The following is a 15,551-nucleotide window of genomic DNA, read 5'->3' as shown; positions in this document are numbered from 1 at the left end:
CAAACTGATACTTTTTCCCCCAGCAGTGTCAAATTACCCAATACTTCAGATTTCCTGTTGCATTATTGAAACCTGGCCCAGATATCCATAGTTGTGAATACAACCTATTGCTTCGGTGTGATCCCGCTGATCAGCTGCAAATACAAAGTTGTGTTGACAGAAGCGGGTTCCCTTGAGCAGCAGCAGCTCGAGTGTTTTTGCAGTCGTCTGAAGCGCCTCAGTCAGGGCTGTTTGGCTGCTTTAAGCCATCATGTCCCACGATTGAATTTGCCTCAGTAATAGCTTTAGTTTCTATCAGCTCCTGCCCCAATTTTAGCCCAATTACATTTTGCTTGCTGGGCAGCCTGCCTTTCTTCACACTTCTCTGTTTTCAATGGGAAAGTCCAACTAGTTCAACTGACAGCTCAACAAAACTGGGGCCTGTTAATGTTTGACTCTACCTTTTGTTCTTGATTGGATTTTAATCGAAACTGCCACTTAATCCCATGTAGGGCCAACCAAGTCCTCCCCTCGCTCTGTTTTCATCCAGGGAGAATTGACTCGGAGATGCTGGTTGTTTTTCAGCTTTATCCTGTTTGAGATTCAGCGAGGAAGACACGCTTCTCACTGGGAGCTTCCCACTGTGACCACAGCCTTCTGATGCTGGCTGCTGAACAAACTAATGGAGGTTAAAGCTGCACTTCTCTCATCACTTAGCTTTCCACTTAACTGATAAGAACACGGCGTCCCCTGTGCTCTCTCTGCTTGTAAGTGTGAGACGTATGCATGTAGTACGATAAGAGAAATGGTCATAAACAATAAATATCCCCACAAACAGTCACTGGTTTTGCAGTAAAGCTGGAAAGATTAATCAAACAAACCAATAATAAGCTGAATATGTTCTAGTCAAAATAATTTATCATATACTTTTTGTAGTGTTGTTCTTCCCATCGCTGCAGAAAAATCCATCATTATTTATAATTTATTCATTTGACATTAACTATAGATACCCTATACTTCATTCAAGTGGCTCTTTTTGGGATGTAATGAAACCTGGCAACCTTCCACTTCGACTTCCACACTGCAAACTGCTTTGTCGTGCAGAAAGCCTTGACCAGAATGTACTGTGTGCGAAAGTTATGGATCTATTTTCTTCTTTATGAAACTGGAGACATTCAGCCATGTTGGCTGAGCTGGCTCTGGCCTAAATCGAATCTGAGGCAGAGCTCTTTCTCCAGGGGGCGAATGAAATAAGCCTTCAACTCCTTAGATGTTTAATCAACGAATCCCAGGTATGGGTTCCTATAGGGGACAGTCTCATTGGGAGGGGATGGGGAAGGAATTGCTACTACCGCTCACACTGCTGTCTGTATAGCTCCCATTGCTCGGACGTGTCAAAACAGGAGGGAGTCGGTGTTTCTTGAGAAATCCTTGCCCTCCTGCCCTATCCTCTCTAAGAGGTCCGTGTTTACAGTGAACTCTGGGTCAATCCCATTTGGCTTGTCGTACACTCAGGAGGCAAACGACGTAGATCTGCAACAAAGTGTAACCTCCTGGATCTGGCCGAGACCTCGGCTGAAATGGACTCGGCCCCTGAGCCGCGGCACCCCGGTGCCAATGCAGTCAGACACCCATGCTATTAGCTGCTGTGCTAATTTTACACAGCTCTATTAAGAATGAGTCACTGCCATGAATGGCAGCCACAGAGCCATAATGGGAAAGTTATTTCTGAGGGCATACCTGCATGCACACAGGCTTATTATTAACCCCAGTGACCCCTTTAACTAAATTATATTTAAGCTGTCCAAATCTTTCACATGATGCCCTTTTCTTGCACTTACAGGTTATTAATATAATGTGACATGCCCATCCTTCAAAATACACCCTGTGTGTGTGTGTGTGTGTGTGTGTGTGTGTGTGTGTGTGTGTTAGGGAAAAGGTGCTGTAACACGTTTGGGTGAAATGCTTGTTTTATTTTAAAAATCTTTTAAAATAACAGCGAAATAACTTTGCTGTGAATATGATAATGCTGAGTGATGTTCACTTTGAACCGATTCCTTTAGTGAAAAAAATTATATTTTACAGAAAATAATCTTTGTGAGAAATAAAAGTTGATGAGATTTACTATGTTGGTACTATGTTTTGTATAATCTGTACAAATCCATCTGATCAACATTTCAAAAAACCCCTAAAGGTTTCTGTTTACTATAATACCATTTTCTATGACAAGTGCAAATGTCAGCATTAAAATGCTAATGGTAGGCTTCTACGGTCTCTAGTCTGACGCATCAGGTCTCATTTAGCCACTTTTTAGTGTATAACAAGTGGCTAAATGTGAGCATATGTAGAAATACGGCACATGCAAACACAGGTAGGGTCTTTATCTTACTGTATAACAAGACTCTTTGTATTCGTTTGTATTCCAGTACTTTTGATAACAATCACTTTTCTAAATGAAAGAATTGTTGAGGAGCCGCGGTTCTGCTGTTCCGGTCCAGTCAGAATAATTTCCCATTTTTATGTTTGCTTTGATCCTCTTTTAGCCTGTCGGCCAATCTGTCGGAAGGCCATGCGACACAGAATAGATCATCGTTTTAGAGAGATTGGTTGGTATGGTGGATCTTTTCTGAATTACGGTCAGGATGTCACACTTTCACAGTGACCATACCTCACATTCAGAAAAGGCCAGGAGGGAAGTATCTTTGGTCTTTTTATAACAAAGAGATTAAGAGGGAGCAGTATATTCGCTGTGACAAACTGCTCTGTGGAGTCAGAACAGGTGACCTCGGAGACGGTTCAGGACAGTAGAGTACAACTGTGTGCCTTTTAGAGGCAGTCTGCTTTTGTGTTGTAGCTAGATTGCTTTTTCTTGTAGTTGAAAATATGTGTGCAATACACTCGAATGTGGGTTCATACAGTATATAAAATTCATTTGGGTCAGTGCTTCTGTTGTCAAGAATTTGCAGCAATTTATATTTGGCAGACGTTTCTGCTCTTACATGTACATATTCAGAAGGTTGAAAGCTGGGAGAGCAGCAGCAGTAGGAGGGAGGTGGAGGTGGGTTGCAAAGCAGCTTACAGATGTGCACTTTAAGTAGGCAGGTTAAAGCAGCTTACATAGCAGATCCTCTAGTTTTGCTAATAGAATGTGTAGCAGGATATCGGCTGATGCATCAGCTGATTGCTGGCTTTGAGATCAGCTGATCGATGGGGATTGTGGATGAACTTGACCTCAAGGCGTGCCTGAAGTAAGGCTAAAGTTGTATTGGTCTTCTGATGTAGTTTGAGAAAAATGAAGCTGCTACTTTACGTGTCTTCCTACATCAGGGTGTTTGTTTGAACGTTGTCAGTGTTGCTTCATCACGTGTGCGTTTCTGTCACAGTAAAGGAATGCCTACTTGGGAAAACTGCCGCATTCGATTGAGACCCACCTTCCCTTCCCTTGTGAAGGTCGCTCCTCCCTCCTGGAACATTGATACTCTTTGCAGAGATTTGTTATGACTCATTTGCTGTCACATAAAGCTCGTTATACATCTGGCCACAGCTGTGCAGAGTTGCACATCCACAAACTCACAATTAAACACATGTACGCAGATGCATAAACAGTTTAATCTGCACTACAGGGAGCGCGCTAACTTACATGCTCTCTCCAGGTGTGTCTTTCACCTCCACTGGCTGTGTCCCTAATTAAATTTTTACTCTCTCATCTCTGCCTGTGTGTCTTTCAACGTAACCTATAACTACTCTGACATTGGACTGCATGCTTAATGCACGACTTTCTTTCGTGTTTTACTTTTTAAAGTACTTTTTTCCAAGTAGGTCTTCTGAAAATGGTTTAATGAGGTCAATAGAACAAAGACAATCATAGACTTCTCTGCAGCCAGTCTTTTTGCATCCAGAGAAGTTGGCCCTCTGTATCCATTAGAAAAACAACACACTTTTCAGACCTGGAAGCTACAGCTAAGTGTAAAACGTTCCATAAATACTCCTGCACATAATTTGGGGCTGTATTTAACATGTTATTTTCATCTCACAATCTGTAAGACTGTTTTATGGAGCAGATCACTGACCTTGGATGCGTGTGCAGAATAAAGCAATAAAACCGTGTGCAGCCATCTTATTTAGTCTTCTGCGTTTAATGGTGTTCTGTCAACTGATGATGAGATGAGATAGCAGTTTGTTGTCATGTCTTTTATCCAATTTCTGCTTTTTTATACGTGGTTGCAGTATGGGTAATGTTTATGGAAGTGTTGTTGCTTTTACACATCCACACTTGTTATCATACTTGTCAAAGTTCAATAAATAGATTTGTTGAAGTGAAACGGTGAAGATGAGTTCACTTTTCTGATGCCAACACTGTTGTCTTATTTTTGGATGGATGAATAGCAAGTTTAGTTTAAGATCCTCATTTCTCCTCATTTAAAAATAAATGTCTCCATATGTAAGAAGGGTGCATGATCTGATTTGGTCTTTTGTATGTCTAAAGCTTTGATGTTTAAGGATGTCATTTGTGAACAAAATCTAGACATGATGTGAGTGATTTCCTGTTGGTTATGAAGTGGTGCTGAGGTTTGCAGCCAGATCCAAGCCTGCAGTAACCTTTGAAGTTCTTTCTTTTTGCCTCGCCTTGTTCGCTACAGCTGATCCTGAAAATAAGACCATTATACAAATGCAAGCACAGCTTAAATTACCATTTTAAATGAAGCGCAGCCATTGGGATGGACAGTCACCCCACCTCTCCATGAAGGCTCTACTTCATAGCCACATCTGCCCATGGACACTCCCGTCATGAGTGGGTTATTAATCATTTGGCTAAATTGGATTTATGTGCTGTAAGATGATATATGGGGGGCATATGCAGGCACTGGAATATTGATTTCATTTTGGCTTTAAGCTCAGACATCGTCAGCTAGGTGTTATGAGCTATTGACAAATAGCAGGCATCCAAAAGGGTGAAGCCAGCTGGCGGAGCTGATCTCTAACTTTTCTGCCTTTTTGCCCTATCTCATTGTCTAGTTGGCCATGGTGTTCGAGGCTTTTAATCAACACAGAAGTAGTTTCACACTACCTGCAGCAGAAATCCTTCAGTGTTTTACAACCTTAAGTGTAGAGGATGATAAGAGTTCAAAATGTGAAATGGTTTTCTTATGGTGGTGCTCGCATTTTGTAAACTGCAGCAGTAAAACCTTACTCCATAATCATGGAGCTCATACAAACCACTGCAGTGAGCAAGAGAGGTGCGATTCCCCCAAACATGGAGCTTAAATTACATTTAAGATCATTTCATATTCGTGTTCTGTATTTGAGATGCTCAATTACCACATAGTTTTGTGCTAATTAGTCGAAAGTAAAGTCCCTTAGGATAGTTTCATTATTATTATTATTCTATTTTTTTCAATCCCAGACCTGGAAATTTCCAAGTGAGTGAGCCAAGCAAACATTTTCTCTTAGATTATTATGTACAAAGAGGCCTGTGTGTTTGCAGTCTTCTGCCCCAGCTGTCAACGTCAAATGACTTGTTGGTGTGTTTAAATATGGCGACGATGAAACGAGTAATGTTGTTTTCCTGCAGCGATAAACCAAGCGTGACCTCGGCCATTTTTAATGCCTGCTTCAATCTTTGTCTCGACAGAACAACACGTCATGGAGGCCGCAGTCCTGTCAGGAGTGTACCTGCTATGGTGATGTGGCCATCTGTGGGCCCACCCACTGTCCCAACCCCCACTGTGACCTGCAGAGGGTAAGATATTTTACATTTGACAAATATGCACTTTTTCTTTTTGTCCCCTGTAATTATTATGTCCAGGTGAGCAATCAATCAGTTTACCTAGTGATGTTACCTAATGTTGTTTGTTACATGGCAGCTTTTGCTTCTGGTTTTTGGGTTATGGCTCATTTATATTAGAGCGAAAATAAGACAACTTCCCTGAAGCTATGAAAAATTGGGGCTTTCCGGGTGATTGCATTGAATTTTCCACAGTCAGAGACAATCGTAAGTGGTTGTAGCAAATAGCTGCTCGGTCAAAGGTTGAGCTTGCAACACCCACAACCTCTGGAGGATCACTCTTTATAACAAGGCGATTGTAGGATCGCCTGTTGGGAGACTAACTGTGTTCAAACAACTGCAGTCTGACTCTGACTGTTAGCAGAAACAAGCAAACGTTATTAACATTATTATAATGGTTTGAAATCTTCTTTGAAATCTGCTAGCTCATTTATTCAGCTTAAAATCTATGCTAACTTTAAAATTGTGAAGTTGCTAGTTCGCATGACTGAGGACTAAGAAGACATCAAACATTGACATTTCTTTAAAACCTCAGAGATACAAACAGGTGTTAGTGCCGTGGTGCAGTGAGACTTCAGTAAAGGATAAATGATGAGGACCCCACGGCAGTCATACTGGAGCATACGCTGTATTCGTGCAGATTTTGTTTAAACTTCTAACAAAGTAGTTTTGGTGCATAAACAGAAGTAAACAGAAATTCAATGACCTGAATACAACATGGGTTTTATTCAGTGGCTGAGAGGAGGCAGCAGAAACACTTAGCATGACAGCTAGAAACTTACAGTGACACTGGTACTGGGAATTCGGCTGCTGTCTTGTCATACATGAAGCGAGCAGTGTTCGTACAACTGGTAATGTTACTTTGAGTTAGTGAGGTGAAGAAATGAGGTTCATCTCAGTCCATACGTCCATGTGCAAGCATGTTTCTCCCACACTCTACAGAGGGCAGTGGCACATACTTGTGACATCATTAAACATTAACTTAGGTTGTCTTAAAAAGAGACCACACAATTGTTACTGTTTCAACCTGTTAAAATAAATCTCCCAAATGCGGCACAAATCAGTCTTCGAGCCATTAAACTACGTTGGTTACCCTTTTTTTAGGTACGAAAGCAGCATCCCTCCAATTGGAATTCATATTAAGCCCTAACCTTGCCTTGGAAGTTCAGGAGGTTCACCTTTGCTTTGTGATATTTTTATTTCCTTTTATCTCCTTCTTTACAAGCACAAATCCACTTTCAAGGACCTGTTAAATCACTTTCCTTTGTGCGTTGCCCTTACAACAAGAATTCATGAACTGGCAGACTATTGTGCAGCCGAGTCTGGCAATTGCACCATTTAATTTGGCACAATGACAAATGTTCATTGAGCGTTCGTTCCAGCACCTTTTCTTTGGGCCCATTTTAATTCACATGAACACATTGTCAAAAATGTTTTCTCCCGTGCTTCTTCTCAGATGTGATCTAAACATCAAGCCTGCAGTGACGGCATCAGATTCAATCCCAACTCTGAGCTAAGGCAACAATCGATGTCTAATGAATTCCACTCCACTGCCTGGCAATCCAATGTTAATTAAAAATTAGTCATCATGCTCAGCGAGCTGTGTGCTCCCTCTCCATTTAAAAACCTCTTGTAATGTGACTTCCTCTCACCTACACTGATTAAACAGAAATAAAGCTTCAGAGATTTTATCATCGGACAGTCTCCGATTATGAGGCTTTCTTTTGAAATCCAAAGCCATTATCTGCAAGCTTAACACCCCCTCCCACTGTGACCTTCCTAAAACGCATAACTAAATGCCCGCAACTTTCGACACTGTGGGTTAATCAGCTTTCCTCGATCTGCAAAGGAGTCCTCTCACTGTCTCTTAAAGCCGCATATTGTGTAGCGTGAACTGACGGCGGATGATGACACTGGCTTTTATCCCTTTTAAGCCGCTGTTATCAAATCGTGTGAAAAAATAAAATTATTAGGTAAAATAAAAAGAGTTTGCTGATGCTACTACAGGACCTTTTGTTGAATAAATTTTGATTTGAAACCTTTTTTTAAATGTTAATGACTAATAGAAAGTGTGGGGCATGAACGTTTTTTAGCTTCCAAAGGAGGTCAGAAAACGTTTGAGAAATTGAAATTGCAAAGAGGAAAAAAACAAAACAGAATATGTTCTACTCTATAATCATGTTTTCATTCTGAATCTTCCTAAAACTATTAACATTTTTTACCATTGGGAGCGGTAATAGTTTTTAAAAAAAACATTTTGTTCCCCTTTTATGACTCAGATAACAGTGAGAGGAAATGTTTTCCATTTATTAATGCAATCATTCTGACCCTTTTATAACAAAATGCTAGAATTGAAAGCAGACATCAGCTGTATCAGGTTCTTGATCTTAGTAGTGCTAAGATTGAGATACTTCTTAGTTGTATCTCACTGGCACAGCGGGTAACAAAGAGGCGACACAGCATGTGGAAATATGAGCGTCTGACTGCATGGAGACAAACGCGACTGGGAACATGTGAAGCTTTTTAGGCTTCACATGAACCTGAACATAATTCATTTGACAAAAACGAGGACAATAAAAAACCTCCGAATAGAAACTCCAAAGGTGCCTGACTCAGAGACCATGACATCAGTCGTTTAGACAGATGTACTTTGCACAATTGAAAGATAACCAAGAAAACATCATGGCATTTTTTTTGTTTTATGGTATTTTACTTTATCGTATAGTATGAAGGCATTTTTAAACATGTAAGTTTGTTAACGGATACAGGAGCTTATAAAGACGATTAATAGGACGGCCACAGCATTCAGGAAACATTAGAGAAATGAGTTTCATACATTCTGAATGTGTCTCTTAAAACGCCTCGAGATGCCTGGATAGCAGACAATTTATTATCACAGCATCTCAGTGCTGGAAGAGCCAGGACCCACTACAGCGAGCGATTGTGAGGTTGACGTGCACGTGTGTATTTCATTTGTATTTATGATTATTTTGCTTATAAGAGGATGACAAAAGCCTGCGTTGCCCAAACCGGCAACACTAATTAATGAGCTCGCCTCTCACGTTGAGCACTGCTACCAAAGAATGACAGGCCTGTCTTTTGCTCCCATGGCCACACGATCGTCCTGTAAGACACGGGACTCGGCTGCACTCTCGACTTTTTGAAGCTGGTTGGTAACATCACTGTTGAATTAATCACATTGAGAGGAGCTCACAGTTCAGCTGCAGTTTGTCGACTCAGAGCAAAGATGTGTGAAGAGCTCAAGACTGAAGTGCTGCTTTCGTTACCGCCGGCCTCCAATGTGCCCACGGTTCATGAGACAGATGGAGCTGAAAGCCTGAGCTGCACAGTAGAGACTTTGAAACACAGGCAGGAAACTCAGTTAAATTAGTGAATTATGTACGAAATCCAAGCCAACGACTTCTTAGTTTCACTGAATGTTTTTCATGTAGCGCTGGGGACAAGTCAGCTGTTCTCCTGTGGTAGACAGGCGGGCTACAACAGCAGGAAGTGGCAGTGAATTCTGCATGTCCAAGGTAAAAAATGCTGTAGCTCCCACTTCAACCACTGCTGGTTAAAGTCTGACTTCATGTTTATAGAGTGCACTAGTCTTAAAATACAGTGGCCTAAATGATGAAGGCTTCCCAAATGTTACTGAACCTGCTCTAAAACGCCTCAGCAGATGCACGCATCGGTCACAGCATGTCCTCTTCAGTGAATTGGCAAATCTTTCAAATTGTTGTTGGGAAAGTGGCATTTTCCCAGCAAATAGAGACTAATTCTGTGTAAACAATTAACTGGAAAAGCGGCCATTAATACAAAATAATCTTGATACTATTCCTAAAGAAATGACAGCGTGTGTGCAGAGCCATTTATCTGCATGCAGGGATTTGCTCGTCAGTGTTTTACAGAAGCCTATGTGCTGTAATTGCCTTAAATATTGAACAAAAGCATCACTCTGGTGACAAATGAACTCTTGTTCTGTTTGATCCTAAACAGTCTCTGTTTGTTTGCACCAATAAAACTCAAATTGGATCAAATTCAGTTATGGTGATTCAATTTTAAGCAGTGGACAGAAAAGCGCGGGGGGACTCGGGGGACTGAAACCAAACAAAAAAAGATGAAAAGTTCGGGAGAGGAGACACCGAATCAAGAATCCAGATATATGAAAACATCCAGGAGCTTCATCTCATAATGTTTATTTTATTTGCACAATTCAGCCATTGTGACAGATGAAGTTTGAAGACGCTGTTAAAATTCACTTCGGGGGCTTGTTTCTACTTCTAAATTTTGTGTGCTTCAGCTAAGATATGAACTCTGTCTTTTTCTTTATTTGGGGAGAACTATTACCTGCTGCACAGCTCAATTTCCATCTATTTGTTTCGCCCACTTGTTATTTCTACACTGATTTGTCATTTTTCCGGGTCTTTGTATGCAATTTTGTCTTTCATGCTGCTTCAGTGCTTTCACGTTCTCTTCCTGCTGCACAGCCGGCCTCAATTAGTGTGAATGGGCAGCGCAGTTAGAAGACTCTGTGTTGCATATGTTTTACTACCTCCATTCCACATGCTGTGTGCTCCTGATAGTCTTCATTGACTCATTATTCTGTGCACTGATGTGTTGCATGTCAGTTGATCTTCATGGAAATTGAGAGGCTGTATATTTGAAATGTGATGTATCCATGCTGGTTAACTCATTTCCTCTTTCTGATTGAGTTTCTGAGTGTGTTTTCTCCTTTTGTCAGTCTATTCATGTTTGTGTCTTTTAAAAAGGGCGAGCATTTGAGGATCCCCACCAACAAGTGCTGTCCAGAGTGCGCCTCCTCATCCCAGGGCTCCTGCCAGTACGAAGGAGTCATTTATGGAGTAAGTGATTATAAAAATGGCTGCTTCTCTTTCACCATACAAATTATTCAGGGTTGAAATGTTTACACCAGGATGCAGCAGCTATAGATCAGTTTGCCAGAAGTTTATTAAATCATTGTCTTCCTTTTCCTAATTCATCCCTTTTCCTGCTTCAACATGGCACAAACTCAGGTTCACAAAGAAAGTGACAATCGGTTTGCACAGACGATTCACCTCATCAACTTTCATTTGGGTGAACCGTCGGGTTGACCGCGACCTGGGCCAACATCAGCATTTGATGCTTTTATGGTTAAATGGGAGGAAACCCCTGCAGCCAGGCTCTAAAGCTGTGTGGAAAACCTAAAATTAGGAAAATGAAGTCTGTAAAAGCAGTGCATTATTTCTTGGAATGTCATTGTTTCACGGTCGTGGGGAACGTAGAGTAGGGTTGAACTGAAAGCGAGCCATTTATTTAGGCTGATGACAACAATACGAAAAGGTAAAAGCTAAAATTTTAAAACACTAGGGCTAGAAAACAGCAAAGCAAGGGGAGCAGACCCTGTGACAAAGGCTACGTCCACACGTACACGGGTATTTTTTTTCGTTTTTAAAAATAATCCCGTCCACACGTAAACGCAGAAATGAAGGATAACGCTGCTAGGAACATGCCAAAGCAACAGGTGGTGATATATTCCTAACTGTGTAGAAATGTTGGCCAATCAGAAGTCTAGAAGCCTCAGTGGGAAATGGTAAACAAAGCTGGTGCACAGGAGCAGAACCGAGTCCTATGTGTGGAGGGACAGTAACTGTGTGTATATGTAAGCATTTAAACACTGCAGAGAGTACAATTAACAGTAACAGTATTGTAGAAATTTATTTCACCGAAACAATAACGTGGCGCACAGTGTGACGTCAAAAAAGGCGCACACCTTTGATGCTGCGTTTTCTCCGTTTTCCTCGTCCACACGTAAATGCAAAAACTGAGTTTTCGAAAATCTCCACCCTGGCAGGCGTTTTTAGAAATCTCCGTTTTCAGTGACCGAAAACGCCGTTTACGTGAGGACGAAAGGTGCAAACGCATAGAAAAATCTGCGTTTTCAAAAATACCCGGCTACGTGTGGACGAAGCCAAAGAATAAAGGGAAACATCAACTATATACACACACAGAACGGCAATCAGGGCAATGGAGGCCACCTGGGGAGAACAAGACACAGCTGAACTAAATCCCAGATGACGAGACAAGGGAAACAAAAGTAACAAAAAAGCACAAGGAAAACTAAATCAAGAAATAAAGTAAGACGTGAGATAACTACATGGGGAAAACGCATGAATCAACTTAATACACCGAGGGAGGAAATAAACGCAAAGGCAACCAGGGACAAAATGAATGACACAAAAGAAGAACACATGACGCAATCATCAACGACACTGAACCATGACACATGCCCAGTAATCATTTATAGATGTGTGTTTTCTCTTGTATGCCACCCTTTTCTTAAAAAAAATATTATAAAAGTTACTCAAAAAGTAAAAAATGTTCTGCGTGAACAAACCAAAGTCATTCAGCTCATGCACTGGTAGAGTTTGTAGACTCATCTCGACATGCTGTAGTTATTTGAAGGACTTGCATTGAATCTCCAGTCAAATCTAATAAAAATGTTTTAAAATATTTTGCATTTGCCCCAAAATAAGGTTTTAAACATATTTTATAAAGACTTTAGTTCTCAATGGCTCTCACTTCTATTGTCTCTGACATCACTTATGAGCAATAAGAATTTAGTCAGTCTAATCCTGTGTTTTCACAAAGCTGACAGGTCAGCCTGACTCGGGTATTTAGACATGCCTCCCAGTGTCTGACTGTTTGGAAACAAACGCAGCAACAGCTTCAGTTTTATTTCATTTTTTATTAGTTCATCAAAGTTGTTTTTTTCTTTTGGAACCTGCTGTTTCCTTCTCTGCCCTCATTTACAGGCTCATATCAATCATTTGACACTGATGAGTTTGGAACTTGTAACCGCTCTTCAATACCCAACTCCTCAGTCACTTCCAAAAAAAACTAATGCTAGTGTTCTCCCCCCTGACAAAAGCATCTCTGGCTGTTTCATTTTCCATCAAGTGTCCTCTAGTTTAATGACGTTGGCTGCCATTTTGGATAGTAAACGACCTGAAGAGAAACAGGTCTTTCTTGGCAATGATTTTAAAGAGTTTGTTGGCATTGCTTGCCTGGTGAAGTAGCACTTGACATGGATCTGAACAGCGAGAGGAGAGATGAGTTTTGGAGAGGAGTAATAGCATTTTAAGAGTTTTGCTGCACCTTCTTTGAAGGGCAAAGAATAACATTGCATTGCTGCCGCTCCTTTTCCAGGAGACACAGTCTGGAACTGATGACTTCTTCCTTTTTTCCAGAAATACAAGGTCACACAGGATGATGATCCTTTTATATAACTGCATTCTTTGGAGACTTTTCTGAGTTTGAACTGTCGCTCTGCAAGAGCTATAATACAGAATTTTAATTCAGTACATCACTGGCAGATTTTTCCCTCAGTATTGAAAATAAGGGAAAAATATCCTGGCTGGTAAAACTATAAAGTTCTTAATTGTTTGCCACAGACTTCTTCCTGGGGTGAAAACGAATTTGGATAAATGCTTCATTAAACCTAAGACTAATTAGGTGTTTTACAAAGGTTTAAGAAGGATTTCATGCAGGTTTCTCAGCCTGACACCTCTGAAAATGAGAGAAATCAGATCTTAACTTCTATCATTATGACTGCAGGCATGATGGACCTGCTGATATCTCATTTAGAGTGAAAGAACTGCTCTGGTCTTCCACGGTATCCACAAATGGATGTATAACAGATGGATATCGAAGTCTCTGTAATACCTCAGAATGACTGTTTAATCTATCCTGTTCTGTCAGTCACAGAAAAGAAACATCTTCATGGTTTGCATGAACATACACTCGCCTGAAGTGATAACTCTTTCATACATGTGTGAAGAAAAGCCTGGGAAAATCACCAACAGGCTTACAGCACTGCAGTTTAGCTATCAGTCGAAAAGCTGTCGTCAACTTAAAGTTTAGTACAAACTTGAATTAGATATATGCATGTCAGCGTTCAAATGTTAAGGCAATGCCTTTTCACAGCGTGCCTCCCTATCTACATTCGCATACACCCTCTTATATTTTAATCAGGGTTTTGCTCCTTATCGCTTCTTCTCATGGTCTCTCTTTGTTCTGAAGATCTTCTGCCCCTCTGCGACTCTGCTCTCTGTCACTCAGGCTTAGTCTTACAAAGTCGTCACGTTTACAGAAAGAAAACAGCTTTCCTCTTGTCACTGTCTCTCTGCTGTTTCCTCGTCTTTTTCTTTGCACCCTCGTTGTATTTCTCTGTGTAACTGTCACTTGGTTTCTTTGATTTCCACAGCATGACAGTCAGTGGAGTCCCTCGCCTTGCTCAGTGTGTACTTGCTCCGGAGGGAGCGTATCCTGCAGCACTCGCCCCTGCCCACATCTCACCTGTCCCGGGGATCAAAGCCTGTTCACCCCAGCCGGGGAGTGTTGCCCCAAGTGTGCCAGCAATGGAGGTGAGGCTAAATTAGGGCTAACACATAGCATACTTTGTAGATTATAGGTGCCGCTTTTTTTCCACGCAGATTTCTTTTAAATGATCATAACTCTGTGTAGATACATGAAAAACATGTTGCATCTCATGGAAATTGTTTGCTTCTTTTCATTAATTTAGACAATAATTGATCTTTAGATATCTCTGAAAGGGCATCTACAAATGGGTAGGATGAGTACGATATATGCAAACAGAGCAAAACTGTGTGGTGGTGACTATGGATATGATTTCTTTTTGTTAGTTTTCAGGAGTAAATGAAAAAGGAAAGACTTTGCAGATGTGTCACATTCTTTGTGTCATGGTTTGCTCTGTGGCAGGTAGGATGCAGGACCCAAACGCAGGACTCACGCACAGGAAATTTATTGCTGGAAATCACTACTACGAATACAAAACAAAAACCCGAACACTATAGGGTACAATACGACAACTACCAGAGAAAAACACAGGGCTTAAAAATGGCAGGGAGTAACGAGGGAATGGGAAACAGGAGGGAAGCGCAGCTGGGGCTAATCTGACATAACGAGACACAGGAAGCAAAGCAGGCTACACTGACATGGGACACAGACTATCAAAGTAAAACAGGAAACAGGACACATACGCAAAGACACAGCTTTCTACTTAATTGTCTGCAATTTAATATTTGGCACCTGTTTATCTTGCTGCGCACCCTTCTGCTAAAACATGAAAATTATATTCCAGTGAACAAATGACTCATGTGAATCAGCCTCTGTCTTTATTGTCTGAAATGTGTCTCAACATTTGCACCAAAGGTGAATGTTGCCGTAGCTCTTCGGATACCAAAGCTTCATTAAATCTATAAAGTGTCGTATCCTTTTGCTGTATCTGTTTCCAAAACTAAGTTAAGACTTGAAAAAGTAGAAGATATGAATCTGCTGACCGAATGCATTTAGGTGAGAACTGCAGGTAAATGTTGTCCACACAGGAACAAACCCTTATTACTTGACAGTGATGCTTTGCCTCGCCTCGACTGAGGCTACGTTCACACTAGCCCGGATGGATTTGAAAATGGCGTCTTCGTCTGAAAACGTTCTGCGTCCACACTAGCGTTTTCAGTCGTTTTCAATGAGTTGCACATCCACACTAAAACAGCCGAAAACGCTGACGTTGCAGTTCCGCGCATGCGTGAAATGCAAGACGACTCGATCTGCGTCATTATTTACATTCCGGCTCTTTGAAACGTGGCGGCGAAATGGCAAGACAAAGCACCGAATTCTTGGTTTAAGTCGTCACATGACTGCATCATATGACCAACATGCGTCATCGTTTTCGAAAGTCTGCATTTTCGAGTGTCCACACTGCGAT

The 15,551-nt window shown here is 41.2% G+C and overlaps 1 protein-coding gene across 2 annotated transcripts in view; it reads left to right on the top strand.

Annotated features, from left to right (window-relative positions):
• The window catches only part of fras1 (Fraser extracellular matrix complex subunit 1), a 294,299-nt gene that overhangs the window by 88,280 nt on the left and 190,468 nt on the right, over window positions 1-15,551 (top strand). For both annotated transcript variants that reach the window (XM_086315447.1, XM_086315448.1), the window contains 3 exons: window positions 5,612-5,719; window positions 10,537-10,629; window positions 14,031-14,190. In XM_086315447.1, the coding sequence (XP_086171573.1) occupies window positions 5,612-5,719; window positions 10,537-10,629; window positions 14,031-14,190 (361 nt within the window). The remainder of the gene's footprint in view (window positions 1-5,611; window positions 5,720-10,536; window positions 10,630-14,030; window positions 14,191-15,551) is intronic.

The sequence above is a fragment of the Aulonocara sp. 'chitande type north' Nkhata Bay genome, linkage group LG12, assembly GCF_057382095.1.
Source record: "Aulonocara sp. 'chitande type north' Nkhata Bay isolate Kocher_YH1m ecotype deep benthic linkage group LG12, A_spYH_male_GT1.1, whole genome shotgun sequence".
Lineage (NCBI taxonomy): Eukaryota > Metazoa > Chordata > Actinopteri > Cichliformes > Cichlidae > Aulonocara > Aulonocara sp. 'chitande type north' Nkhata Bay.
Note: the sequence above shows the minus strand (reverse complement) of the source record. Positions and strands in the feature narration are given on the sequence as shown.